This window comes from Anopheles cruzii, chromosome 3 (assembly GCF_943734635.1).
Source record: "Anopheles cruzii chromosome 3, idAnoCruzAS_RS32_06, whole genome shotgun sequence".
NCBI lineage: Eukaryota > Metazoa > Arthropoda > Insecta > Diptera > Culicidae > Anopheles > Anopheles cruzii.
Window position 1 is genome coordinate 45,054,874 of NC_069145.1, and position 27,468 is coordinate 45,082,341.

At 46.3% G+C, this 27,468-nt stretch overlaps 1 protein-coding gene across 1 annotated transcript; it reads right to left on the reverse strand.

Annotated features, from left to right (window-relative positions):
* Window positions 1–1,391: 1,391 nt before the first annotated feature.
* Window positions 1,392–7,268, reverse strand: LOC128270476 (translation initiation factor IF-2, mitochondrial). The gene is made up of 2 exons (XM_053007879.1): window positions 7,246–7,268; window positions 1,392–3,453 (listed from the first exon to the last, which is right to left on the reverse strand). Exons 1-2 carry the CDS (start codon window positions 7,266–7,268, stop codon window positions 1,392–1,394), a joined length of 2,085 nt encoding a protein of 694 aa, XP_052863839.1.
* Between the last annotated feature and the right edge of the window lie 20,200 nt (window positions 7,269–27,468).

Genomic DNA, 27,468 nt, shown 5'->3' on the forward strand with positions numbered 1-27,468 from the left:
ATGGCCTAGGGCACGGTGCGCTCGCCTAGTGTTCATTTTTAACGCCCAAGCTGATAGAGCAGCTCGTTACAAACATATCATTGGTGTGACAGAACCGATTCGTGTTTCGTTTATCCCCCGGGGCCCGACGAAGGGCGATAGTACGACTGCTTTTTAATTAACGAATACGCTTCTCTCCTTTGATTGGCCCTTAAGGTACCCATTACGCAGCTAATTATGCTCTCCGAGCATTTCATTTGATGTGCTGTGTCGAGAGAAAGCATTTAAAACTACTGCCAGAAAGCAGAGTGGGCTTAGAGCAGCGTTCAGTAAGGACTTATTGTTTTCTAATTGTTTAACCGCACTGCACGGCAGCTTGTGCCGTCCTTAGAATTTGAGACATCTGTGACACCTCGCGCAGCCGCACAGTTAGAGAAGCTGGAAACATATTAGACGACTGTATATTGATCGTCAACACTGGGAACACCGTTTGATTCTTTTTACCGATTTTGAAATTAAGAACCGTTAGTTTTGTCATTATTATTAGAACATTGTGCACAGCCGTAGTAGCATCCTTATTTAGATTTACCTTAAAGTTTTCCACTCAAGTTGATTACCACTGTCAGGATTCGAACTGACGTCTTTCGCTTAGAAATCGATTAAACGATGCACCGAGACGGATGATCTTAGAACGAGCCTTAGAAAACATAAATACCAAAGTGAACAATGTTAAACAAAAAGTGTTCATGGCTAAGGTTGTTTATTCAAAAAGAAACACAACGGGGCGACAGACACCGTTTAAAAGATGCTGTCTTTCAAAAGTGCTGTGAGTCATGTGTATTGGCTAACGAAGTTTCCGTTTCTATCCCATAGAGGACGCTTTAAAAAAATATCGCACGCAATTTTCGAAGATTCAATTTCCCAACCGACATTTCCCACCAAACATTCAATTTTCCTCGCCTTTCGATTGAAAGTGCGGGAAAATGCCCACTGGAAAAACGAATCGAAGGAATCCGATGTGACCTTAACCGCTGCCCCACCGAGGAAGCCCATTCTTCGTGCAGGAAGTATCCAAGATTCCTTTCATAAGGATTGGAAAGTTCCAAACAAGGACGAAAATAACAGAGTCCTTTGCTAGACCGCTAACCGCTTCATGATCATAGAATCAGTCAATCAATTGCGGGCAATAAACCAATAAGGTTGATATCAATCTCCAACGCGAACTGATAAGGACCCTCTGGTGTTACAACCACTTTCTTTTTTTACGATTCTTTCAATAATATTAAAAGAGATGCATCGTACTACAAAAATTGTGTCTTCATCATTTAATCACCAGTGTCGAGCAAATTATTAAATTAATGCTAGCCTCTGTTATAACTAATCGTTTTAGGTCCGCCTTTCAGCACATCAATTCAAAAACCTGGATCCCATTCAGTCTCCTGCGGTACCTTGTTCATCTGATAACAGACGATCGTGTCGCCCGCCTTCATCTCGAGCAACTGATCGTTTAGTCGCAGACCACACTCAACGTCCTTCTTGACGCTGTCCACCTCATTTTTCAGATGCCGCATCGATTCCAGGCGCAGCCCTTGAGCGATAACTTCCCCGTTTCGCTTCACTTTATACATGTGCGATTTTTTCAGCAGTCCTGCCGTACAGCGACACCCCAAAACCGTTACTTTACGCCGTCCTTCGTTGATATCGAACAGTTGCATCACGTTCGCTTCGCCGACCTCCTCCTCTACATCGACCAGCGGCAGTTTGGTGTTGATTTCTTTCTTCAAGTCATCCACCAACCGGTAGATGATGTTGACGGGTCGCATCGATACGCCCTTGACCGGTTTCTTTGGAACATTTACCGAAAATGCGTAGATGAGCGCATCGAAGAGCTGCGCCAGCTCGAGGTCGCTTTCGTTGACGTCGCCCACTGCGTAATGGATCACATCCAGGCGACACCGGTCGTTGTCGTCGTATGTATCCAAAACGTCCAGAATGGCTTCCACGGAACCGTGCACATCTCCCTTGACTATCACATTGACCCGAGGCACCCCGGTGTCCTGAGCCGACTCCTTTTGTCGCGGTCCTTGCGGTTTACGACGATAAAACCCGGCCAAGCGAGCCTTCTCCCGTTCCGCTTTGTACTGTTCGTCGTGTTCCATTCGCTTGAGACTGATCATTTCCGCATCGCTTAGCGCTTTCTCCTTCATCGCCTGATTGGTACGCCAGCGCAGCACCGAGTGTGCAATCTTTTCCGAGTCCACCTCTAGTATCTGCTCTCCGGCCAGCGGCAGTTCTCGCCAGCCCAAAACCTCCACCGGCATTCCGGGAGTGACGGCCGAGATCGGATGTCCCGCGTGATCGAACAACCCACGAACTTTAGCCCACGCCTGTCCACTCACTAGTACCGCGCCCTTTCGCAGCGTTCCGCGGGAAACGATGGCCGTCGACAGTTTTCCTCGATGGGAATCCACCTTCGATTCCACCACAACGCCTTCGACGGGTCCTGTATATTCACCTTTAAGTCCCATCAGCGTGGCTTGGGTGCTGACCGCCTCCGTCAGTTCGCCCAGATTGGTACCGTGAAGGGCCGACACACCGACGGCAATCGTATCGCCCCCGTAACCCTCCAGCGCGAGGCCGTGTTGTGAAAGGTCTCTCTTAACCCTGTCGATGTCCGTGCCCGGTTTATCGATCTTGTTGATGGCCACTATAATCGGGACGGCTTGCTCCTTGGCTAACCGGAGAACTTCCTTCGTCTGTTCCATAACACCGTCCTCGGCGGCCACGACCAGCACAATGATGTCCGTAAGGTTGGCACCTCGTGCACGCATCGCACTGAACGCTGCGTGTCCCGGCGTATCGAGGAAAGTAACCTTCTCGCCATTGTCCAGCTCGACGGTAAACGCACCGATGTGCTGTGTTATTCCTCCGGCCTCACTGGCTGCCACGGAAGCCCCACGCAACGAATCCAGGAGTGTTGTTTTGCCGTGATCCACGTGACCCATCACCGTTACGACGGGAGGACGATCACTGAGATTTTCTGGTGCTGGCGGAGGCCGTGGTAAGACGTCGCGATCCTTCTGTGACTCGTCCTCATCAACCGACGCAGCAACGATCTTTGTCCTAAAGCCGCACTTGCTAGCAATGTCCTTTATCACACGAGGATCTTCGAGCCGGGCCTGACGTTCGATGCTTCCGACTCCCTTCACGTACAGCATCGCCTCCTGGATGTGTTCGACCTCCAGCTGGCAAGAGCGCGCGAGATCCTCGACCGTCATGTTTCTCCAGATGTCCACCACTCCGGCCGTCTGTGGTTTGTTCTTCTTCTTCGGTGCAAACTCTATCGCGTGCTTCTCTTCGTCAGTCTTCCGGCGTTTGCACATTACCGCACCAAAATGTAGCGGCCGCAGCCGTACACTTCTGGTGCTGCTGTCGGTGCGAATCCTCGAGTGGAACAGCTCATTTCCTAAGACTCTGAAATCATAAACAATACGTTTAGTTACTGTTTTCTCCGGTCGGCCGGGCAAATGTAATCACCTTCTTGCGAGAAACCTTAGATTTATCATTGAAAACTAATTGCGAAATAGTAACGTAATGTAATTTATACTCTTGCTTCTATCATGAGAGTTCAATGCGTAAAGTTTTATGGTATTTTAATACGGAAAATCCGCATCGGCAAATCCGGGTTATGAAATGTTTGTTGTGAAACAGACGGAACTGTCAGTTTCAGCTGTAGCCGGCATTTTTTGTACCAAACATTGTGACATCTGGAAATATTTCATATCATTGCATCAAATGGTGTGAAACATTTCAGTTATGAAATCATTCGTTTTAAAGTTTCAAATATTTTTGTACGCAGCCAGAAGTTCGTTTGAAATTCTTCTTATTCCTTCTCGACGCGATTGGCGATCTTGTTTTAATAGCTTTTCCAATACCTTATTTGAATTAAATACTAGTACGCGCTGTTCTTGAGGACAGAGAAAGGGGTGAGGAATTAAATATAAGGACGCTGGCAGCCGACAATCAGTCCAAGCAAGGCTGGATTTAGGTGAAAAGTTTTTTAACTAATACCACACATATTAAAGACTTCGGCGCTTTGCAGCGAATACCGGTGAAGCACCAAGCCGATGGTACCGCAATTGCGAAATTAAGTCATCATCATGACACACTGGCGGGGATGCGCCATTATCTGTCATGCTCACACCTTCTTCAGATACCTGTCTGAGGCCTTTCGGATCGTTCAAAGCGTCCGGCACTCCTCCGAGCATACCATTCGCTCGCTGTCCCGGTCCAGGATGAGATATTTGGTTGGCCGGCGGTGGAGGAAGTCGGGCCAGGAAATGGGGAAAGGTGGCCCTGAGAAGGACCACCCATCCTCGGGCAAATATTGACACAGTCGAAAATTGAATTACTGCGTGATTATGACAAAAGGAAGATCCATTTTGTAAAAGGGTATTCCTTCGGCGCAGGTGAGACGAAACAGACCGAGTAAGAGAGCGAGAGAGAGGCAGAGAGTGAGACAGACCGGGGGGCAAGGAAACCAGAGTGTCAAGATGAAAGAGACGCGCATACGCCGAGATGTCAAAACACACCTAAGGATAAGGAGATGGAAAAAAAAAACTGTTCATACGAAGACGAAAACGCATATTTACCTCCAAAACGAAACCGAAATGTGCCCCAGAGTCGAGTGGCTAAACGGTCAAAACAGGCCGCGCGTCTCTACAAAAAATCCCCCGAAAAACTGAAACCAAACAAAGACTAAAAGAAAACACCACCACCGCCGAGTTCCGCAGTGCGGCTGGTCGAGAGCGTGCTGGCGGAATAGTTCCTTTCAAGTTCGGCATGTTTCCACCCAAAAGTGATAGCCGGTTTTCATTGGCTTTACTTTTTCGAAACAGTTTTGTTGATGTTTTCCTTTTTCCATCGGGACCTAGCGGGACCAACAGGACGATTGGCAACCGAATTCAGGAAACGGTGCGTTGCGGTCGGTGTACAATAAAATTACTTAACCGTTCGCTGTGTCGCACACATCACGCTATGATGGTCCGTCCGGGCGTCCCGGTGCGGTCCAAGAAAATGCGGAAGAAGAAAATAAAACTTGTTGCTAAAAATAACACGGACCACTCATCAACTAAAACCAATCCTTGGCCTTACTCTCGAAGCTGGGCCAGGGACAGCCAAGGAAGCATAACAAAGCGTGGCCAAAGATGGCCGTGCCGTGTGGCTTGGCGACCGAACGGAGGAAAATAAATCATAAAAATGTGCAACGTACTAACAGAACGCAAGATGTAGCGGTTTTATTATTCTCATTTCCAGTTCTGTTTCCCGTTGGCCCTGTTGTCGATTTGTGTTTTGCACGTCTACTTCTACTTTCTTGTTGCTGTTCCGCCATCGCCGAACGACAACCGTTCATTTGTGTATTTTATTGATTTGCCAACTTATTTGAAAGCAAATATTTGTCACCACAACTTTGAGTGATGCTATTTTTTAGACCAAGCACAAGATGAACGAAGCAATAGGAAAATGGCGAGAAAAGTTATCCTTCGTGGAATGTGCGACTCCATCGAATGCAATAATGCAAATGAAGAATCCGCGGTTTGTGCTGTTAAACATGAATCTAAGATTTCTTGCTGTTTGTGCCAAAAGCATTGTGAAAGTGTCAACAAAAAGGAAAAGCAATGTTTGGTAGCGCATTTGTTTGTTTGTTACGAACATTTATGATCATCGCTTGAGAGTTGTTTATTTATATATTTTATTGTCTCATAAGAATCAGGATGAACAGTCAGGGCACATTATAAAAGTATTAATACAAAAAACAAATTAATAAAGTGATTAAAATACACTTTGACTTTTATGTTCAAGAGTGAAACTATTGTGCCAAGACGCGAAATATTTTTTACATTAGTTTTATGCAATTTGTGAACCGTTTCTTAGTTGTTGTGAATTCATTTTTATATATTAATTCTGACACTTTAGTTTTGCTTTTGGGATTGAGTTTCAAATTCTCACATTTGAAAACATGTTCTTTTGTTGCCTTCCAACTAAGCTCCTTCTGAGGTAATAGACATGTGTTAACGATTTTCTCAAACATACATACATTAAGCTAAATGCTGTTTTGGTAAAAAAAATCGACCAAAACGTTTAGAACTTTGGGCTCTCTTTGTGCATTTTGAGGCACAAGAATCGAACACGAATTGCTTCAGGTGACCCGACTAAATGAGCTATAAGTGAATAGTTAGAAATAAACTAACTCATTTCGTTTAACATTGCTACCAAAACAACTGGAGAAGCGAAGGATTTATTCACAACGTTATTTATTTAATTATTACTTATCTTATTTATTGTTGGATTCAAATCGCGAAGAGTCCACGTACTTTCGGCTCAACCCATCGTGATAAAAAAGTGGTGCATGACAACGATGTTTTATTTAAATTCCGTCCCAGTAAAAACCTTCTATACCTTACTTCCATTTGAATCTCTTCACCCTTATTGATCTTTTCGTTTGTTCAAGGCACCAATGTGCAGCAAATTTTATGAATCAATACAGTAACTGCAGTTTAGGTAGTGATTGGCGGCACCTCATTGAGGTACGATTGGTGCCGGGTCCCGCCACCAAAGAGGGTGCTAGAGTAGTCGATAAAACCTCACGGCACGGCATTAGTGTAAGTAAAACGCAGCAAAACGCAATTCGCAGCCCTTCCCGAGAGACAAAAGCAAAACACGGCGAAGATCGTACGCGGTGACGCTAATGTTACCGGCAACAAACGCAGATGCCGCCAAGGCTTTCGAAAATGCTAGTCAAACTGCACCCCAAGAGGGCTCGGGGACAAAGACGGAGCCATCAGAGTGAGTGGCTGACGGTTTGCGGAGGCCACCCGCAGCCCCGACGAACACGACGACACCGGCGATGTGGCGAAAGTGTGTCAACAACGGCGCAAAATGCATTTCGCAAATATTTCGTAATCGCATCAATACCTCATCGTGCCATTCCGTCGAGTTATTTGCTTATCGATCGTGAAGTGCATTTGGGCTGCACACGAGAGCCGGCCGCCTGGCGTCACTTCCGTGCTGCTCGACTCAGAAGAACAATTAGTGTGTCCTATTAATGAAAAAAAAACAGCCCCAACACAGCAAAACCCGGTAAAGTATGTGCTAGTATCATAATAATTATGGCTTTAAGTCCGGTGTGGTGCGAAACGTCACCTAATGCGTTGTATCTTATTCCTATTGTTTGTTTGGTAAGGCAATAAAATTTTAGTTACTTACGGTTCAGTAAACTGCAAATACATGGTTCGAGAACCATTAAATCTTCGGACATTTATTGCAGCAAGATTAATCAATAGGTTAGGAGCCATTACCGAGAACGCGAAAAAGCGCCAAAAGTTATGCAATATGAATTGCACCCTTTTACGTCGTTTTGAATATGTTCCCCTGTTATATTTGGCACCGATTGCATTTCTAAAGTCTTTATAGCTGTCAGTGGAGGACATACGTGCGCTCCATTGATGCATAGTTGATTGATTTTTTATTAATTTTAATTCACAACCAGAGGCGACGTTGTGCCTCCGACAAAGACGGGCACGACGGTCAGGCCTGGGGCCGCTTATTTGTGCAACCATGCATAGCCAACGCATCCCAGGGGAACTTTTCCACTCTTTCGCTCTCCTCGCCCGTCTTCACTGCTGTCGGTTCCGTCACCGTCTTGGTGGCCAACGTGCATCGCCGGTATCGTTCTCGTTTATCTTCAATTTCACCTCCGACGTGCAAGGAGAGGCCTCACTCGCCGATGGTGGTTTATGTGCCTTCGTGCATGTATCAGGGTGCGTGTGTGTGTATGTGTGGGGGCTTCGGTTCGCTCTTTATGGGCATGTATCTTGTTACGAAAGGGGATGAAAGTTGCGCCCTCTCTCCCGGAAAGGGATGCCGCACTTACGTTCCTCCGGTGGCCGTGAAGCATCGCAAATGGTCGGTAATGTTTACCAGCGGGGTGGATGGGTAGTCTGGCCAGGAGGTGTAAGCATCCGAAAACACACGCAAACACACGCAAGAAATCGGCGAACGTCTCACGAAGTCGGAGAGGCATCACTGCAAACACCACCCGTGCATGTTCGTCGGACGGAGAAAGAAGATTTCTGGCCGTTCGAAAGTATGTCTCGAAGCCACGGTGAGGCGGAAAATGCCACCTTCCCCCACCGGGGGCTGAGGTAGAGACAAAGTCACCCACCATCCACAGCATCAGCAGCAGCAGCCGAGGCTGCCGAGGAGCTGAGAGCAAGACAACGACCAAATCCAAAAACAAAAAAAAAAACAACAAGACATAATAAAGCACCAGCAACACACACGCCACGACAACCGCACGCTCGGAGCAGAGCTTTCGCAGGAGCAAAGAATAAGGCGGAGCTAAACAAACAAATATGGCCGTTTTTATTTCTCCTCCTCGCGCACGAAACGCACGAACCCGGGCGCACGAAACGTGACCGGGCCACGGCACGGGCGCCCTGAGGCCGAGGAGATGTTTTATTTTAATATCTCGGAGAAAACGTCGGCCTAGGAAAGCCGGCAGAAAGCCCACCGAGCGCGACCGAGTTGATGGCTGGAAATTAAAGGCGGCAAAGCGCGACCCGCCAAGATTGAGCAGCGTGTTTTCATTATCGTGACGAGACGACGGCTTCGGTGTGGGGTCCTTTAAGTTGTACCCAGGGCGAGGAAACACACCACCGAGGGCCACCGGAGAGTGATGTCGTTAATGGAGACTTTTATCATTATTACGATGTGAGCCGTCGATCGGTGAGAAGCGGGGAGCGGAAGCGCCGTCCAAGGCACGGGAACGTTCCTTGAAGGTGCTGCGTGTGTGTGGGAAATGTTATATATTTACTTCTTGCTAAAAAAAGGTCGTATGCAAGGAGCCAAAGGGAAAGAGATTACATATTAATTTGCTTTGACGATAATTTGTTCCCTTACGATGGAGTAAGCTGTCTTGGTGGGTCTGAGGATAGCAACAAATGTTTGTAAAATGGATGGATACATGCCAAACTTTCCTTTCTAATTCACGAATTGTTTCACGCATTCTTTTTGTACTGTGTGATTGACGGATTAAGTCGCATAGAATGCGCGTAACCCATTCTTTTATCGCATCAATTTGCCAAGCTATCGCCCGAAGTGGTAAACGAAGGATACACATAAACATTGAGCCTCCAAACAAACATGAACCTGTGCGGCCAAACAGCGCACTTCGGTCCTTGTCTTGCCGGCACAACAGCTTCCGCTGAAAAAGGATAATGGCAACAGAGCGAAATGAAGTGTGTAGCTGCTTCTTAGTGTGGGAGAAAAATGAAAACATACACGAGGAACGGCGTACCGCGGGGGCCTACAATCAGCAATCGAAAAAGGAAACACAAAAACACGAGAGCCGGAGAAGTGTAACAATCGGTTTGTTGCAGTTTGCCAGCCCCCGTGCCCGTGCCCCGGTCACGACGGTGTGCACATCATCTTGCACCCTTCCATTCAACCCGCGCAAAAGGATTTACCGGCGATATAAAAGGTCAATGAAAAAATCGCACTTGGAACATTATTTATAAGCACACGCTCCGACCGGGAAGGAAGAGCGTACGAACGAACGCAAAGCCCACCACATGACGGGACGCGCCGACATGAACGCGGCAGCGAAATCGGAAAACGCATAAGTGCTCCTTCACGCTACTATTGGCTACACTTCAGCGGCGAGCCTTCTCGTGGGCAATTGAAACTAATCGTTACAATAATGTTCGGCCCCGGTTCGGTCGGTGCTCCTATTACTCCCTCACACCGCACGGCTCGTTTCAGTTGCGTCCTTGTTGGGTGTGAGTTTTTTTCTTTTTGGTGGGCCGTTTGTCGCCTGCAGCATCCGGTGCAGATCGGCCCGGCTCGGGTCTGCTGCTGAAATGGTAATAATGGCGGTTAATGTTTTTGGGCTATTTGTGAAAATTGAGTAATTCTCGGGGAGGACTTTCGGTGGGAGATTGTACACATTTTAACTATCAATGAAGAACTGTGTGTGGAACTGGTGCAGTGCTGGTTGCGGGGCTGGACCGTTCATAAAAATGAAAAGGGGTAGGCCGCTCGAGAGCATAAGAGACTTCACGCCGAAGAGAGAAAAGAGTGGAAAACGTACTTCAGGCGGGTCAAACGGTACCCCGGTCCTGTCGGGGCACACCCAGGGTTTGGTGGTTCCGGCTCGGCCGACGAGAACTGTAAAAAATATGTTTACCAATTAAGATTCAAGTGCTTGTGGTAACAGTGTGGCAACACACAAGGGCAACCCCTTCGATGGCCATCGTTACAAAGAAACCGAAGCAGGTCGCCAGATCGGCGCGAGGCCGAACGACATTTAATTTCCAACCGGTGTCGGTGATAAACTAGGTTGATTCGGGAAAGTAATGAAAACAGTTGCAAATCCGGGCCACCGAAGTCGGCAAAAGCTGCCTGCCAATGGACGTCACTAAAGCGCTGACAAACGTTAAAAAATGGGCAGTGATTAAGAGCTGTGTTTTAGGACCCTGACGTGGCACCTCCAGCACCAAATAGTTATCTGCAGTGTGTGAGGAGCCTCGACAGCGTAGTGCTTCTAATTGAAGGCCCACCTAAGCAAATAGTCTTTCGAGTACGACTCCGCAGCCGGGGCAGCAACCGAAAACGGCAGCAGCATCTTTGTTATCGTCTTTCGGACCGTGACCAGGCGTCTTGGCAGCGGCCGTTTTGGAGTGCGGCACACAGTTAACACCCGGGGACCCGGTGAGACACAAGCCTATACACGTGGTAGCTCCGTACCAGGGTCCCCGTGTATGATCTCGTGTGCTCCGTCCGGCCTAATGATGTTTGCTCAGCTTGATAATCGTTTCAGGCTTCGCCACGGTACTCGTATGTGTCGTACCTTTTTACCCGTTGCTCCTTGCTGCTGCCATGGGCCACCGGGCCCGGTTATGCACAGTACACCGGACATCCCAGGGTCCCGGGCTGCTTGCTTTCTTACGCCGGCGGACACGACGGAGGAAAAGCTCATCTTGGAGAAGCGACCCGTTCGTACGGGCTTTCGATTGAAGCCATCCATCTTGAAGGTGTTGGCCGCCGTTACAATGGCAGCCAAAGGCCTTTGGATCGGGCCGGCGTAGGACTGGTTGTAAACTGTTGTGCCTTTATGCCACAATTAAATGTAAAAGAATCGACCAGCGCCGTTCTGTTTGCTCAGATGCACGGCCACCGGTGCAGTGCCTTTTCCATACACCCTGACAGCAGAACATAATGATTATCACTTTCACGCATCATTCATGGCTACCGATGCCCATGCTGCTACCTAATCTAGATCCTATTCCTTATTGCTATGAAGCAATGACACCTTTTTCCCTGTCGAAGCCAAACGTCATGCAAACGGTGACAGGAAGTTGCGTTTGGCAGTAAGAAAAAGGTCATTCTCCGGGAAAGGCGTTTTCGGACACTGGACTCAAGGGATCAGGGGATCTACATCCGGTTCCTGGTGGGATGTGAGCAAAACATCTTTTATTTGGCAGACAAAACATGTCGTTCGCTCCGAAAACGAAGAAGAATAGCTGGCAGGCAATATAATAAAAGTGTCATCTTGCTTTGGGCCTACGATGTTTGTTTTGATGCCCGACTGTGTTTTGGCACGTTCGGCCAGCAAGTAACACGCCCGTCAATAATACAATAATACATGTACATTGTAAATGCTATATTACGCAACGCTGCACGTGTGCAATTTAACATATTGAAACTGGATATACGTAAAAGAGGATGCGATTAATCAGAAATCGAATCAGTTAGTAAAGAGTGCGAGCGTGCTTCGTGTTTGTTTTAATAAAGAATCCTGCGCCAATATGCGCTGCACTGCACCCATGTTTTGATCCGAAAGGACTTCAAAATCCGTAGAACGACAGCATGGTTCCGGGGGCAAATTTCGCGTCTTCCTTCATTTCCGTCCGGAAGATGTCCTGAAAAAGATCGTTACCCATTGTTCCCGCCCGGGCACCCGTGCTGCCCATGTTGCACTGTTTGTTGCCGGTGCTTGCCGGTTAGCGAGTGAAGCTTATTCTTTCTCCCGGGGCAAAGGAAACAGACCGCACCGTAAAGATTAACTCGAGTTTAAATTACTGAGGGTACGGAACGAATTGAAAAGGTACACACGGACAGCGATTGTTGCAGCGCTTGAACGATTAGAAATGGGCTCTAACATGGAAAGCATTGGGCCAAAGTAATTTCTTTTATTTTACAGCTAGACACTGAACTTCCATCCTATGCTGGCCGTTTCGTGCAGAACCTCGGGCAACGGAAGGAAACGGAACTGCCCCGAGGCACAGCCGATCAATCCTTTACAATAATCGGAGAGTATTACATGGATATTGTGTTTACATTCCATAACAGTATTGCAGAAACTGTTATAAAGTTATGAACATAAATTGGTATAGAAAAACAGTAAAGTAGCATTAATAGCCATTGCTCGAACCATTTGGGGTAAAGGTGTGGTTTGTTGAGATATTTCGACCTTGAAATGTGCGCCTCGAACGCCGAACGCTCATCGCGATTCAAATCGCACCACATTTGCACCTATCCTAATCCTCGGTCCCGTTCACTCTCGTCGTACGGTGCTGAGGTTTTCCCATTCTCACAAAACCGTGCGTCAAGTTCTGGCCGATATAGACATTATCTGTAGCCAAAAAAGGTGTCTACCATTGAAGATAAACATGCTCCACGTCTTGGCAGCGCCGCCCGGCAGCAACCGGCACCCACCCAGCGCCAGTATCAACAGGTTCTACATTACTGGCTGTTTGATGTACTAATATTTAAACTTACACGTACGCCAGCCACACACACGCCGTATACACGCTACATTCGATCAGAATGTCATTTAGAGGGTTGTCAGCTATTGAGAAGGCCCGCCGGGTGAGACCGGTATAATGCGCTCTATTGTGATCAAACACTTGATACTATCTCCTGCAGCTTACCACGGGTTTGTTTGCATTTTTCTATCGAATTGACTTTTCACTAACCTACATTAATAGTATCAAATAGTACTGGTGCTTGGTGGGGCGCTTGTTTGGCGCTCTCTATATCTATATGCTTTCGGGTGTGTGTACTTTCCATGTACCTTAAACAAATCGTCAAATAATTTGCATGCTCGTGAGGCAAATACTAACCGCGCCAACGGGTGTTCCGGGGTTTGTGTTTGGGCCGGTCGGCCGGTAGTCTGTTTCTAAATATTTACCACCACCACCGCCGCCGTCTTCATCGACGAGACTTTATTTTGGACCAAAGCGCCAAAGTGGTGCTTCTTAAAAAAAGGCCAAACTCTTTGCCGAACAAATTTATTATTTTGATGAAAACTGATTCAATCACGCCACTGTTCGCGCCCCGAGAAGCGAGTTCAACTCGCTAATAATGTTGCACACGAACGTGTCCGTGTCCTTTAATCACCGGCGCCAGTGAAATTGAATTGTAATTGCGAAACTGAATAATGCGCGCAGAGGCAGAGGATACAGTTTTTGTACCGACCGGCTGTAATGCGATAATAAATTGCGCCGCTTTCGTCCGGAGTGTGAATGAATTGTAATGCGATTTTCGCTGCAATACCGCGAACGTTCGGCAAGTCGGAAGTCGTTGGGTGACTTCACGCTTCAGCCCGGACAGACGCTTGCCAGTAAATTATATTAAATCAATTTCGCCCGGACAATGACGATCCGGCGTTGGAAGGTCCTTTGTCGCAGGTAACTGCGACGGAAGCGTAGAATTAATACCATTAGTACAATGTAACAACTTCATAGCGCTTCCGCTGCGGGCTCGATGTCTGGTCTAGTGGTTTCTCCTCGTTTTTTGTTCGCTCTTTTAGCCAGAAGGCTTAAATCCTTAATATCTGTAAGTTGCGTGGCCGGCCAGCGTGCGGTATCGGGGCCCTTCGGCGGGGTTGACGCATTGCGCGATGCTCGACGATAGCGCCAGGGGACACATGGGCGAACAAAAAAAAAAACGAAACCGAAGGTCCTGGCTGCGAGCCGGCACTGAGTGCGCCCGGCGATGAATTCATCCCTTTGGCCAAAAACCGAGCCTTCCCGCCCGGTGTGGGCACGCAGACTGTTTGTGTGCATAGGATGGATGAATGAATGGATGGATGTGTGGTACGATGGCAGATGTTTGATCATTAATGTTTGTTTGCTCTTCCCGACAACGCGTAAAGGTAAAAATGTGCTTTCGCCCTCCGCCCAGCCAGGGGACCAGCACTGCTGGTAGTAGTGCTGGTGACGATGGTGCTGCTGCTGGTGGTGGTGGTGGTAATTGGTCCGTTCGGCATGCGTCCGGGCCGGAGCGAAACTGTTTGCATGTTGGACTCCGCCGGTAGTGGGACTTCATAAAAATGGGCTTTTGAAAATGCAGGCCCGCTCCCGGTCCCGGGGGCCGTGGCCGAGGATTTAAATCAAAAGAAAATTAATTTTCCTACGCCGGCCGCGTGGCCCGCCCGAAAGAAGTAAAGTTGTTAGGCCGAAAACTGTATTACCGTCCGAACGGTGGAGCGATATTAAATCGTTGCTCGATTTTCTACGCACAAAAAAGGACCTCGCGCTGTGACTGTGACCTGTAAAGTGTCCTTTTCTTTGCTGGAAATTATTTGACACTCTTACAATAGACAATGTCATTCGAAATTAATTGACAAAATTTATTTCCACAATATCTACATTAAATTTCCACCTTTCTGCATGGAGCGCCCCGATGGGTTCGTGACGAGTTCCATCACTTTCCATCTGCAACAATAATCAGCTGGGCGCGGAGTCGACCCGCGGCTCATATGCTGCTGTTTACCCAACGGTAATGTATTAGATTATCTCTGCACGAAGCGACACGATATTATAATAAAAATTTTAATGCCTGCGGCTGTTCCGGGTTGTCCTGAATTTCTCACCGATCGGGCGAAAGCCGCCGCCCCATATGGACGTCGCGCGAGCAACAAACCGTGCGCCCGGTTCCATCTCATAAATAGAAATGGCCACTTGAGTTGCGCGTGCTTCGGGGCTTCATTACATTGAACTTTATTATCGGCGGCAACGGCCACAACCACGACGACGACGTTGACCAACAACGGCGTACGGTGCGCCACGTGCCGTCAGTTTTAATTTAAAACTCAACCCCACCGTTTGCGGGCACGGCGAGGCACTGCGAGGTGGGGTGCTGGTGCTCAGGTTTCGATCGTTTATTGTTTTATTTTATGCAGCAACACATGTCCCACCGCCGGAAGGGGTGAGGCACGGCGGACCGTTATCAGCACTGCGCCATACGATCGACGACGCCGACGCGAAGGATGTGTGAGGATGTGATTTGTCACCCGGCATTAGACGCTAATGATTGATCATTACATGCGCATTTGGAGTCACAGAGGGACAGAGAGAGAGAGAGTGGTGCGGTCAAGAGCGAAGTAACACCACCCTGGACCCTGGACGTCCTGTTTTGTTCTCGTCCGAGCCATTGCTCGGACCTCCGGATCGGTAGGCGAGATATTTCTCAGACCCCTGTGGTGCTCAAACACCCAAAAGGGTCCTGTAATGCTATGATGTAAGGCCTGTTGTCTGCGCCGCGGGATGCCTTGCTGCTCCGATCGGTTGCTCGTTTGTGTTACAGAATTGACCATGAAGAATTGATTTACAGCACAGCAGGAGCAGAAGCTAGAGATCGCGTGGGGATACCGATGTGGCCATCGATGAAACCGATAGTGTCAACGAGGGTTGGCCGTAGCTGGTGAAGGTTAATTGAATTTACTCTCTACTCTATGCCTCTGTCTCTCCCTGTCGTAGGGTGAAGATATAGAAGTGAAGGAAAACGGAACGATTTAATGTTGCGCATTGAGCTGTGGCTAACAATGCTCACACCTATTTATGGGCGCTCTGGATTACACCCAAATGGCCAGCTATTGGGACTTTTCTAAAGTGCATTGTGAATTTGTTCACTGTTGCAGGCAGGAGGCGGCTAGTCAATGTGTCCGGTTCGTGGACCGCAGCAGTTGGGTGAGGTATCCTTGTTTTCACCAGACCAATCACATTTCACATTTCCATCATTTCGTGATTTTTAGTTTTGAATAATATTCAGTTTCGTTTCATTCTTACATATTGTCGTACGGTAGGTCTTGTTTTAAAATACAGGGTGGTCAAAACAACGTTCTCTTTTTGATTCGGTTATTAAAACTCACGGTTTGATACTTTTCGATGCTTGAACTTTTATTTGATAGGTTAATTCACTACATTTTCTTATGGAAAACAATGTTGGTCAAATGTTCATCACGATTGGCTTGACAGTATCTCATTCGGTCGACCTATTTTTGAGTACATTTTCAATTGTATCTGGTCTTATTTAGGTAATAGCAAGTTGACTTTGGGTCTTGAGGTCGTCAATAGTTGCTTGTTTGTTCGCATAACATAAATATCGATTGTGGCTGTCGCTGTATGGCACTTGTTCTCAGCTTCAATTTCACCGTGGAACCAATCAGCCAAAATTCACACCAAACAGTCACTTGTTGTGGGTGCATTGGTTTCTCTTGCACGATATGTGGGTTTTCCGAACCATAATACTGCTTATTAACATAGCCACTGAGGTGGAAATTAACTTCAATGAAATGTGCTTTTGACGAATGATTTGACAACCTACCACTTTAGTAATATATTTTTCATATTTACCAATTTTCCGCAACCAAAATTGTATTTTATACATAAATTTGGTGAATCAACCTTTCAAATAAAAGTTCAGGCATCTAAAAATATTCAGCCGGTTTTTTATTACCAAATCAAAAAGTGCACGTTTTTTTGACCACCCTGTAGATACAAATAGTTTGAGTCCATAGAATGTATCAACTCGGTGACGAATAAATGTTTTTTTGTAAGGACGATCAATGTTATTTTTGTTTGCATTAATAGGTGCAATGTTTAACTAATTAGTTTTATGAAATTCACAGCACCTTCGTTATTATGTCCTTTGTCCTTTTGTTTTAATGAGCATGAAAATGTAGAATGAGTTGCAGAATAATTCTTTTGATCGACCTTCCTTAGTGCTTCAAATAACAGGTTAGCACAAGTTACATTAGTGACTGCCGGCCAGCCTTCGATGGTCATCCACATGTTTGATGCCAAACACTTTGAAGACGGCGCGTAGCCTGCAGCATTGGTATCGAACGAATTTCACTCCAGTGCGAGCGTATCGAGGCCCTAACTCGTCAACTGGCAGGCCTAGCAAATTCATCGAGCAAACGCAAACAACGTTTTGCAATTTTCCATTTATGCATGTTTTGTTTAAACGGAACTAATATATGGAACACAGCGGGTCGACCGTCGGGTCGGGTGGAATGGAACGTGTAGCTCTCCGCACTCAATTTCACAGTGCCGAGACATTGCATGTTGATGAATCCCGGCCCGTCGGAGCCGGTCGCCGGGAGCCTGTCGTACTTGCCTGGACTTACGAAGGATGGGCTGCTACCTCCGTTTGACAGGATCCAACACCGATCCGACCGAGACTGCATGATTGAGGCGAGTCCCGCAGTGCACGCATCGTCCACGGTAGAGTTTGTTTTCGATATAAAATCATTTTGTTTTATATTGTTTGTGCTGTACCGGGCGAACCAGGCTCAAACTAAGGCTCAAGACACATCCTGTTTGTACAACTGCGCAGCGCAGCGCAGCGGTCCGGATGTTCCGATGCGCCCAGGCGTCCTCAAGTGAGGGCCGACAGCCGTGCGATGACGAATGTCCTGTCGGCTGCCGAGAGATACATTGTCGGGTTTCAGAGTGACGAAAAAAAGCGACCATCCGGAGGTAAAGCTGCGCAAGTGGTCAATACATACGGTTCGATGTCGATGCCAGCCGATTGGGACCACTTCACTGTCACTAACTGACGGTGTTGGCAAGTAGTTTGCTGGAGCGCTTCAAAGTAGAGGCGAACGGTTGCAACCGAGTCCTGTACGTGCCTGGTATTGTAGAAAATGGAATAAAATAATACATCACTTCACCGCGTGCGCCGTGCCGGTGCGGCCACTGCTTCAAGTGCCATTCACGTCAGGCTCAGGAGCCCATGGGGCGAAAAGGTTGGCAACAATATTTTCACCTTTTTCCGGTGCCACGGCACGAACACTCCAGAAGATTCTCGAGGGACACGTCCGGAGGGCTCTGACATTGGCGTGGCGATCCTTTTGCGTTCCGAATCGGTAGAATTGCACACATTTTTGATGACACGACCACTGATGGTTGTAGTAGCCCAACATAATCAGTCATTAAATATCTGCGGTGGAAATGCCTTTCCAAATTCAGTCGGTTGGAGTGTTGCAAGATAATCAACTAATTTCGAACTAATTCTGTGTCTATTGTGTCAACACAACGCCTGTCACCACACGACGGTGGCCAACAAACATGCAGCGGCACTTTCACTTGCCCGATTCGATTTGCATCCGGACCGGCCGACCGAGACGCCGTTCGAAGGACGTCAAACAGATTGTGGGACAAATTTTTCCCCATCACTAACGGGGTCGAGGTCAGTCACGGGAACATCACTTCGCCGTCACCGTCATGATCATCATCATCGTCATCAGCACCACCATCATCGCCGCCATCATCATCATCGGGCTGATCGACGAGACGCGTCCGCAGATAAGATGGTTTATGGACATTTTTCATTCAAGCACTCTAAAGATGAGCAAATATTGATGTTTGGCAAAGAACCACTGCACGCAGCCACTCGCGAACTATGTTTATGTGCGCCCTGTGTATGGGAGAGCATCTGTCGGTGTGCAGTGAAATGGAGCACTGTCCTTGCTGGCTGGCTGGCGGGCCGGCTGCCCGGCTGGCTGCGTCAGTCAGCTCGAATCGGACTTATTCCTAGAAGGACCTGTTGTTTGTCAAGTCTTGCCGGTGTGTGTGTGAGTTTTATTTTTTCTTGCGCTATCGCCAGTGATTTTTCGAAGGTTGGCGAAAACACTGCCCCCCCAATATTGGCCGGCATCCGCAAAAGGACCCCAGCGGTTCTGGCAGAATGCGTTGTTTGCGAGTCGTTAAAAAAATCTCATTTCAATTTGGCACGCCAAGCCATCATTCCTCGCCGAGAACCGAAGCTTCTATCCGCGTTAATGTCGGCTTGGTATGTAACAGCATAAACAGTAATTTATTAAGTTTCAGCCGGACGGATAGGAGCGAGAAAGAAGCACCTAATAAGCAGTTCTCGTTAAGTTGCGTGATGAAGCGATTTTCCACTATCTAATGCCGGCCAAGATGCCGCTCGAGTGAGGCCGATGAGATTCGCCAAGTGTCGAGTGCGATACGTGGGGGTTTTCCCTGCCAAAAATTCCAGCTTATAAAAAGAGTGTACCAGATGTTGGAGTACCGATGGAAACACATAGCACAACTCGGCACGACCGTGCAGTGGTCCTGTGGCGCAAATGGGAATTGTTGTTCCTGCTAAATGCACAAACAACAATAATACACCCGTGGTGGTGGTTGTGGTCGTAGGGACTTTCCGTAATTCTTCGGGGTTGAACTAAGGAAAACCACAATGGCTGCACAGCATCATGTCACCATGTGGTTTTGCACTTGACTAAAACAATAATCTCTTCTCGTGTTTTCGGGGTGTTCCGGGGAAGCAGACTGTCTAGCGTCTGCAAGGTGCTTGTCGATCTGCATCTCGCACCGAGGGTTAGTCAGGTGGCCCTGCTGTGACCGGGCTCCTATATGGGCTGGAAGGCACTTTTCCTCTCTTTCCATTTTCTAATAAAACATTTCCCCTCTGGGCTGACGCAACGTGATACTTTTATTTAGTCGATAAATATGTTTTTCATCGAGTCTGCGAAAGCCACAGCTAAACTACCGCATGGTACATAATGAAACTGGTGGTAGGAGCTACTAGGCAGCCCGACAATTCCCAAGGCGTTCTGGTTTGGGCCGGTCTGCTCGCTATAATCTGCGGTAATGATGGTTTGGTCCTTTTGGACCCTCTGACATTAATTCTTAGACCTAACAATGCCTCCGTTAAGAAACGAGTTTACTCGTTTGGAACTGCAGCCAAACAAAAAAATAAAACGTTTTGTTTTCAGTGGATACATATAGAACAATAAATAACAGAATAAGGTTATGCTATGTTATCGCTGCACTTATGTAACTTAGAAATTAACAATTAGCGAACAAACCAAAACATAACAAGTAGAGTGTTTGACCTTCAAGCTATTTTCTTCAATTTTCGTTTTCGTTTTAGAAAGATCATTGGTTCGTGTTAAAGTTAGCCTTAATATATGTTTTTAAATAATAATTTCGTTTTATTGTCAATCTTTCAGTAACATTGCAAATAAAAAGGTCTGTTAAATGTAGAATAACAATCAACAACACATTTTAAAAGAATTAGAAAAGATTTAAGAGAAAGAAAGTTCACGCTCTTACTGAAGCATTTAACCAAACTTGGGCAGGATTCGCCAGCAGAAAGTTTGGCCAATGTGCTCCAGTGCGCGGTTTCCAGTGTTTTCCTACACTGCGCGTCTCCGGACGCACAGGAGCCGTGCGGACCGGCCGACTGTGTGGTCGTGGTTGGTTGGCAAAAGTAGTAGCATTATAATTTTAATTAACAAAGTTTTTCGGTACGTACGCTGTGTAAACGGCCAGAGTATTTTAATAGAAAATATTTTAGAAAGCTTACCTCGGGCGACGAAGGAGCATTAAGTCCGGCACGGCGAACGAACGAAAAGAAGCCGATCGGTCGGCGACGCCGACGGCAGCGTTGGCAGGGTACGACGCGTCAGGACACGGCTCCGTAACTCCCCGGCACAGCGAAAATTGGGCGAATTTTGCATCCTTTTCCCGTAGGCCCTCCCAGAAGCGCCTGGCCTCCGGCTCGGGGGTGGCTCGGAATTATTCTATTACATTAGAAACGGAACCAAGCACCGGAAGGGTGGGTAGCTGGGCGGGGGTAGAACCGTGTACCAAGACGGAAGTACAAAGTTTCTTAGCGGACCGTACACGATGGGGCGCTCGCTGGCCATCCGGAACAGAATGGGAAGGATGATGCTGGTGATATGATGATGATGATGATGATGATGATGAAAATTGTTAATTAAGATTATGGCGGCCGTTGCAGGCTGAAAAGTTTGACGTCAAGGAGCTTTGTCAAGAAGATTCATCAAAACCGACGCCATGTCGGACGATTTCGCATTTTCCTGTTTGACGTGAATGAAAAATGTAGCGTGCTCCATAATTCATAAAGCTTCGGGTTAAATCCTTAAAATTGAATTTTATTTCTGTACATCTTACAATTTAGTTAATTAAAAAGGCACTGCGTCGATCAATAAGTAGCTAATGTATCCTGTAATCTGTTTCAGTATGAGTTCTTTTCGCTCTTATTCCTTGAATCTATCTATCTGCAAACAAAATATGTAAATATCTGTACTAATGATATAAGGTGTGGTTTTGTTAGTGATCTCAATCTATTTTCCCACTAATCAACCTTAAGTGCTTTCGATAGGCATTGGAAAATGAAAAACACAACAAAAAACTATTATCGAATGATTATTTAAAGATCATGACCTTTTCGGCTCTTGTTGGTAAGGTAGAGCTATAAAGATTAGATAGTTAAGACTTAACCATGTTTTAACATGTTATGATAAACTTGTTGACCAATCAAAGGACGTTTGTGTTGAGTTGTCTTCCAAGATTTGATATATTTTGCCCCTCTTTTCTCGTGGTCAAAAAACGGAAATATTCTGAAATCAACGGGTAAATTAGATAACGCATCCAAAACGGCCAAAGGCTCTAATTTTCTTTATTGAGTTCTCCTTCTTGACGCTCACGAGGCGTAATCATTATTGAATAATTTACATTATCATAATCTTTTATAAACTATACCATACTTACCCGAAATACGAAGAAGAACACGTCCACTTTCATGCTATCATTAGGGTAGAAGCTCCGCGAACGATAATGAAGGCTTTTTTCAACAAGGTTGAATGGATGGTTATGTTAATTTCTTACCGATTGGTTATGTTATGAAAATAAAAATAGATTCTTAGATCAAGTCAAAATTGGGACCTGAATTACTCTCTCACGAAGGGCTGTCGTCGTTATTATTCGAACCAGAATGTGCTGGCTCATTTGCTTTAAGATCTACGATGGAAATGCACTCCTCGCTATGCAATTTGCACCGTTCGGAGGTGGAAAAGTCGCAATGCTCCCGCCTCATCGGATGGCTTCTCTGGTGTGGGTGTTTCTTTCTGCGGTCGCGTTCACCTAAACGACGGCCGCTGCTCCGTGCCGTCGGTCGCAGGCTTTTTCCGGGAGAGGTCCTGTACACCCGGAGCCGAACCCGGACGCAGAAAGTGTAAGCAAAGAAAGAGCAAGAGGAAACTTTACAAGTGCAAACAGTCGGTGACTCCTCGGTCCGCGGTGCACCAGGCACCGAACGTGACAAGGATGCGGCTGTGACTGAGCGAGCGTCGGTAAATATCTGACCACTCCGTGTGGCCGCATCCAACGCAGCACCGGCCGGCCAAACGACAATTGCCGCAGTTTTTGGGGCGATGCGTCTCACGAGACTTGCCCTCCGGGCCTGGCTGCTCCCGCCGTCTTCCGAGCATAGTTCTTCGCTGCGGAGGATGTGAGCCACTGGATGATAAAGTAGGACCCGCCGGGGGCGATCCATGCAGGCCGACTGCAGCGTCACCGTGAATGTAATCACTGAAATGACTTTTTTCGTAACTTACGTGTTTAGGCGACGGTGCCTGTCCGCCTGCCTGCCTGCCTGCCTGCCACCCACCGGGCTGTCCATTAAACAATTCGAAACGCCATCTGTGGGCACGCGGAAAATTCTTCTTGGAATGGCCTCCGCGAAATGGCCGTGACACGCCGTTGGTTGGTCGGGTTTTAATGCGGATGTGTACCGTGGGCAAACCGAGCACGTTTTCTCGCCTGCAGAAAGCCGCTTTCGGAGGGCGCGATGTGGATGCGTCGGCGGCCGCTGACGGCCGCATCGTGCACATGCACCACTTAGTCGCGGGTGCAGTTTCACTTTTTGACTTCTCCTCGGAGGCCAGCCTTCCGAACGACTTGTCTCTGCTCTGGCCATCGCCGACAAAGACAGCGTGCCAAGGAGTGGGTGACAAAAAGCGAACAGGACCATCGCGCCGTTTGGTGTAATTTAAGTGAGCACACGGGCGACCGGCGAATCCTGCGCCGTACTCCAGTGTGTTGCTAATTGTTTAATGTATTTTTTTTTGCCAAAGTAGTTCTGCTGCAACCGAGAGGCTGGTTGTGCGATCGTTTGCATTTCTTACGTCCCGTCCTTGAGGGAGCCGAGGTTCGGAAAAACTGTTGCACCAATTTATCGGCGCATTTTGTTTGGCCGACGTTCCGTGGGATACCGAGTATTTCGCCGCCCGAGAAGTGCGTGCTGCTGTGTGGAAAATACGGTCGCAAACGGTACGCAAACAGTGGAACGGGTCAGCGCAATGCAGTCATGGTTATGCTAACCTATCGACATAACCAACATAATTAACGGTGTTTGGAAGGTGCTTAAATGCAGACCGTTTGCATACCATAGCACGTACAGTAGATAGCGAAAAGAAGTTTCGTTCAGGAACATGAAAGAAACGGAATGCGAGGAAGAAAAATCTACCTTAGACTATCAAAAATCAATAAAAAGCATTAAAAGAGATTTGTAATTGATAGTTTTGCTGTATTTCGGGATTATTCATACCGTTGAAAAATGTTAACCACACCTATTTAGAGCAACCTAAATTACATTTACGCGAAAATAAGTTTAGTATACGCCAAATATTGCCAAACGGTATGTTGTTGTCATGGAGAATTTCCTACATTCCTACATTCCTACTTCTTGAAAGGACAAGTGTGGGCTTGAAAGGACAAGTGTGGGAATCATCAATCTATTGACTTTCAGGGTACTGCATTGCTATCTTAGCCTTGTGGATTGGAGTTTTCCTTCGGCTACCATGACTTGTTTTATGAGGTTCAATTACATTTTCGAGTCCAAACGACCTTGCAGGATCAATAACTTACCAGTTCCATGTGCAGAAATGTATCTTCCGGCCATGATGCCTTGGTCATTTTCTTTCAATGTGGTTTTGGCACACGAGGGTGGAGGTCTTACTTACGTCTTACCAACGACTAATCAGTCCAGAGCACTTTGTCCCAGAATGAAAGAAGGTTTCAAAGCATTCTGATAGTAAAATGTCTTTGCCTTTTTCAAAATGGATTTGTTCACATGTGCCAATTTTTTGGCCAGATTTGCCTGCGTGTTTTAGCCTACGTCGAATGACATGTACAGAAAGTGCTTCTTTATCTTCTGATTGAAGCTTTCGTTGCATATTTTTTACGGATATACGAGGGTTTGTAGTTGAGATGTTCACAATATCCATCAATTTGTTGGAACGCTTGCATTTGTCGAAAGATTTTGCCATATCCCCTTTTTCTATCATTTACTACTCATATTAGGTTGGGGAAAAAGAAATCGACGTTTTTTGCGCGAACTTCAAAACATTATTTAAGATACTTTTAATTGTCCGATTTGCGTCAAATATGCACCATTTTGTTGGAAAATTTGTTGCCTTTTAAAAACTACCTTCATAATACCTTTCTTTCAAAAGGCTTAGTCGTTATTGGCAAAAAACTCGAGCAATTCATTTTCACAATCCTTTTTTGAGCTCAGTTTTTCATCACTCAGGAAATTTTGTAATGCGTAAAAAAGGTGTCAATCGTTTAGTGCAAGGTCCGCACTATACGGTGAATGCATTAAAACTTCCCAATCAAGCTCCTGGACTTTCTGGCGAGTCACTAAAGACGACCGTAACATTTCGTTGTCCTGGTGGAACACAAAACCTCTTCCGATGACCGATTCTGGTCGTTTCTGGTCAATTGCTAGCTTCGAACGGTACAGTAATGGACAATAGAGATCTGAATTTTATGTTTGACCACACTAAAGCAACTCCCAATAAACGGTTCCTCTCAAGTCCCACCATAAACCCAGTAGAACCTTACTGGCCGTAAGTTCTAGTTTGACCACCCTGTAAGCTGCTTCACCACGCTTAGACCACGATCATTTTCACACAGTATTGTCGTATGTATCCCATTTAACATCCCCAGTACCCATCCGTTTACGAAATGTGTCAATTTCATTCCGTTTGGCCAAAATTGCGCAAATGGAAATTCGCGCCATCTTGTTTTTAGGTGTAAATATGGTGGCGCCCAAACATTGAGCTTCTTTGTGGATCCAGCTTTGCGCAAATGGCTTAAAACTGTCTGATTGTTAATTTTTAGCTCCTGGCCGATGCTCTGACTACTAACATGCCGATCAACTTTGATTATTTCTGTGATTTTATCGACATTTTCGATGACGTGTCTGCCTGTGCGAAGTGCATCTTTAACATAAAAAATAACCGACCGGGTCAACGAACCCAAAATTAAACGTTACTAGCTTTTAAAGTATCGAGACCATAAACACCATGCACAATTTCAGCGGCCTAGCATGAATTTTCGCCTTTATCGGACAAAAACTTTAAAATATACCGAATTTTCTCTTCGTTGACCTCCATTGTTAACACCCTGTAACTCACAAACGAATGGAACAAACAAAAAACAATGAAAGCATTTTTTTAAGTGTAAAGTATCAGCTTTAAAACGAGCCTAAACTTGAAACTGTACGATCGATACTTCACGAGATATCGATCACAAAAGGCATCTGTCGTGAAAAACGTCGATTACTTTTTCCCCAACCTGATATTAATAACCAATTTACGTTCTTCATCGGTTATTTTTTCGAGGGTTCTGCCATCTAATAAGCTAAGAAACAGTATAATGTCTTGCGAATTCTTCACCATGCATTTTCACTTAGCCTTTATTTTGCATTTTAAATATGAAATTATGGAAAACAATCAAGTTATTATTACTCATAACTAACTAAATCTACTTTAGTTGCTTTATTACCGTATTAAACGAACGAAATTTGTATGAAAAAACTGGAAGATTTAAGCTTCCATCATCAACCTAACTGTACTTTGAGTTCCTGAAGAAATTAATTTAATTTAATGTGCTTTTTTTCTACTGGGACTAGGTTCTCTGTTAGTTTCGCAGAAAGCATGGTACAAAGTGTCACAGAATTTACGTGAAACAAGTTTCGATCATTGGCCAATGGTTACATAACCTAACAAAGTTTCCACCGCTATAGAGCCATCCTCCACAGCCAACCGTGCGTGTCATAGGATGATTCCGAAAATGGATTAAAAAGGATAGTGCACCCCGAACCAGCGAAAGTGAATCGATCAAAGGCCGTAAAATGGTTTCGCCGAACTGCCAGCAAGAGGATGCGGTCGTCGACAACGCATCGTAATATTATAAAACAAACATTTCCCAAATCCACTCTGTGGCCCAGCGAACGTCCCAGCCACCATCCATCCTACGGCGTCCCGAACGAAACATCCGGGGCCACGGGCCACTACAGTGTGCGGCGCATCATCATTTTACCATCTTGTCAACGCGCCACTGGCCTCCGGTTAGTTTTTGAGTGGCGTTTCGTTGCTGCGGAATATTCGCTCGGTCACTATTTTCTCCTGGTACCGACGCCATTTGCCTTGACTTCCAAGTCTGCATGACTCAATCCGGAGCTCGATCGTTTCATCTGCCTCACCATCTCTGCTTCACGCGCACCCTGTACGATAGATAAGCGGGCGAATCCCTAGTTGGTACTTTTTTTCCTAGCCAACCCCGTCATATCAGCCCCTGGGCTGGGACGGCCGGTGGTGTGCATGCCACCCCGCTGTATGGCGGGACAGTCTGTAAACATTTTCCATAAATTATAATCCCAGCTAGTTCCGTGTGGAGAGACCCGCAACGTGCGATGATCGAAGGTATGCATATGGTGAGCATGAGCAGCAGTAGAGCCGGTTGGTTATAAGCCGTGGTTTTACTTTAGATGCAAAATAGGATGTATAGTTTTAGTCAACTTTATTCGGTTTAGTTCAAAAGACAAAACAGTTATTCTATTCTAGGAAAGCATAGGAAACGAACATTTGGCTACTACTATATTAATTATAGATTAATTTTGCTAATTCTGTTAAATTGAGTGGGATCTCTAAGTACACTCCAAAGTTCATGAATAACTACATGTTTTCAGTGGTTGACTGGTCTGGACAAAAATGTTAATACCTTAAAACTTTGATATTATCATCCACGAGATACTGCATGACCACTTCTGGCTTGTGGATTGCCGCACTATCCTGTGGTGCGGGGAAATCTTCACCTATAAGACTTGTTTCTTCTTGAATGATTTTTCTTTAGTCGATTTTTGACCAGCTCTCGAGTCACAAAGGAAGGAGTCGAGTCAGGAAAGGTCACAAACTTGAATTTTTCATGTAAATAATGCATCCCTGGAACATAATGCTGTTGTAATTTGTTTCCTAATAATGATTCAAGTCCCTTATAGCAGAAAATTTTAATTGCC

Excerpts from the sequence above, each read along its gene's own strand:
- LOC128270476 (XM_053007879.1), bottom strand. The coding sequence starts at position 7,268 with ATGTATTTGCAGTTTACTGAACC. Across the intron at positions 3,454-7,245 it reads TATTTGCAGTTTACTGAACC|AGTCTTAGGAAATGAGCTGT; the intron begins GTAAGTAACTAA and ends TTATGATTTCAG.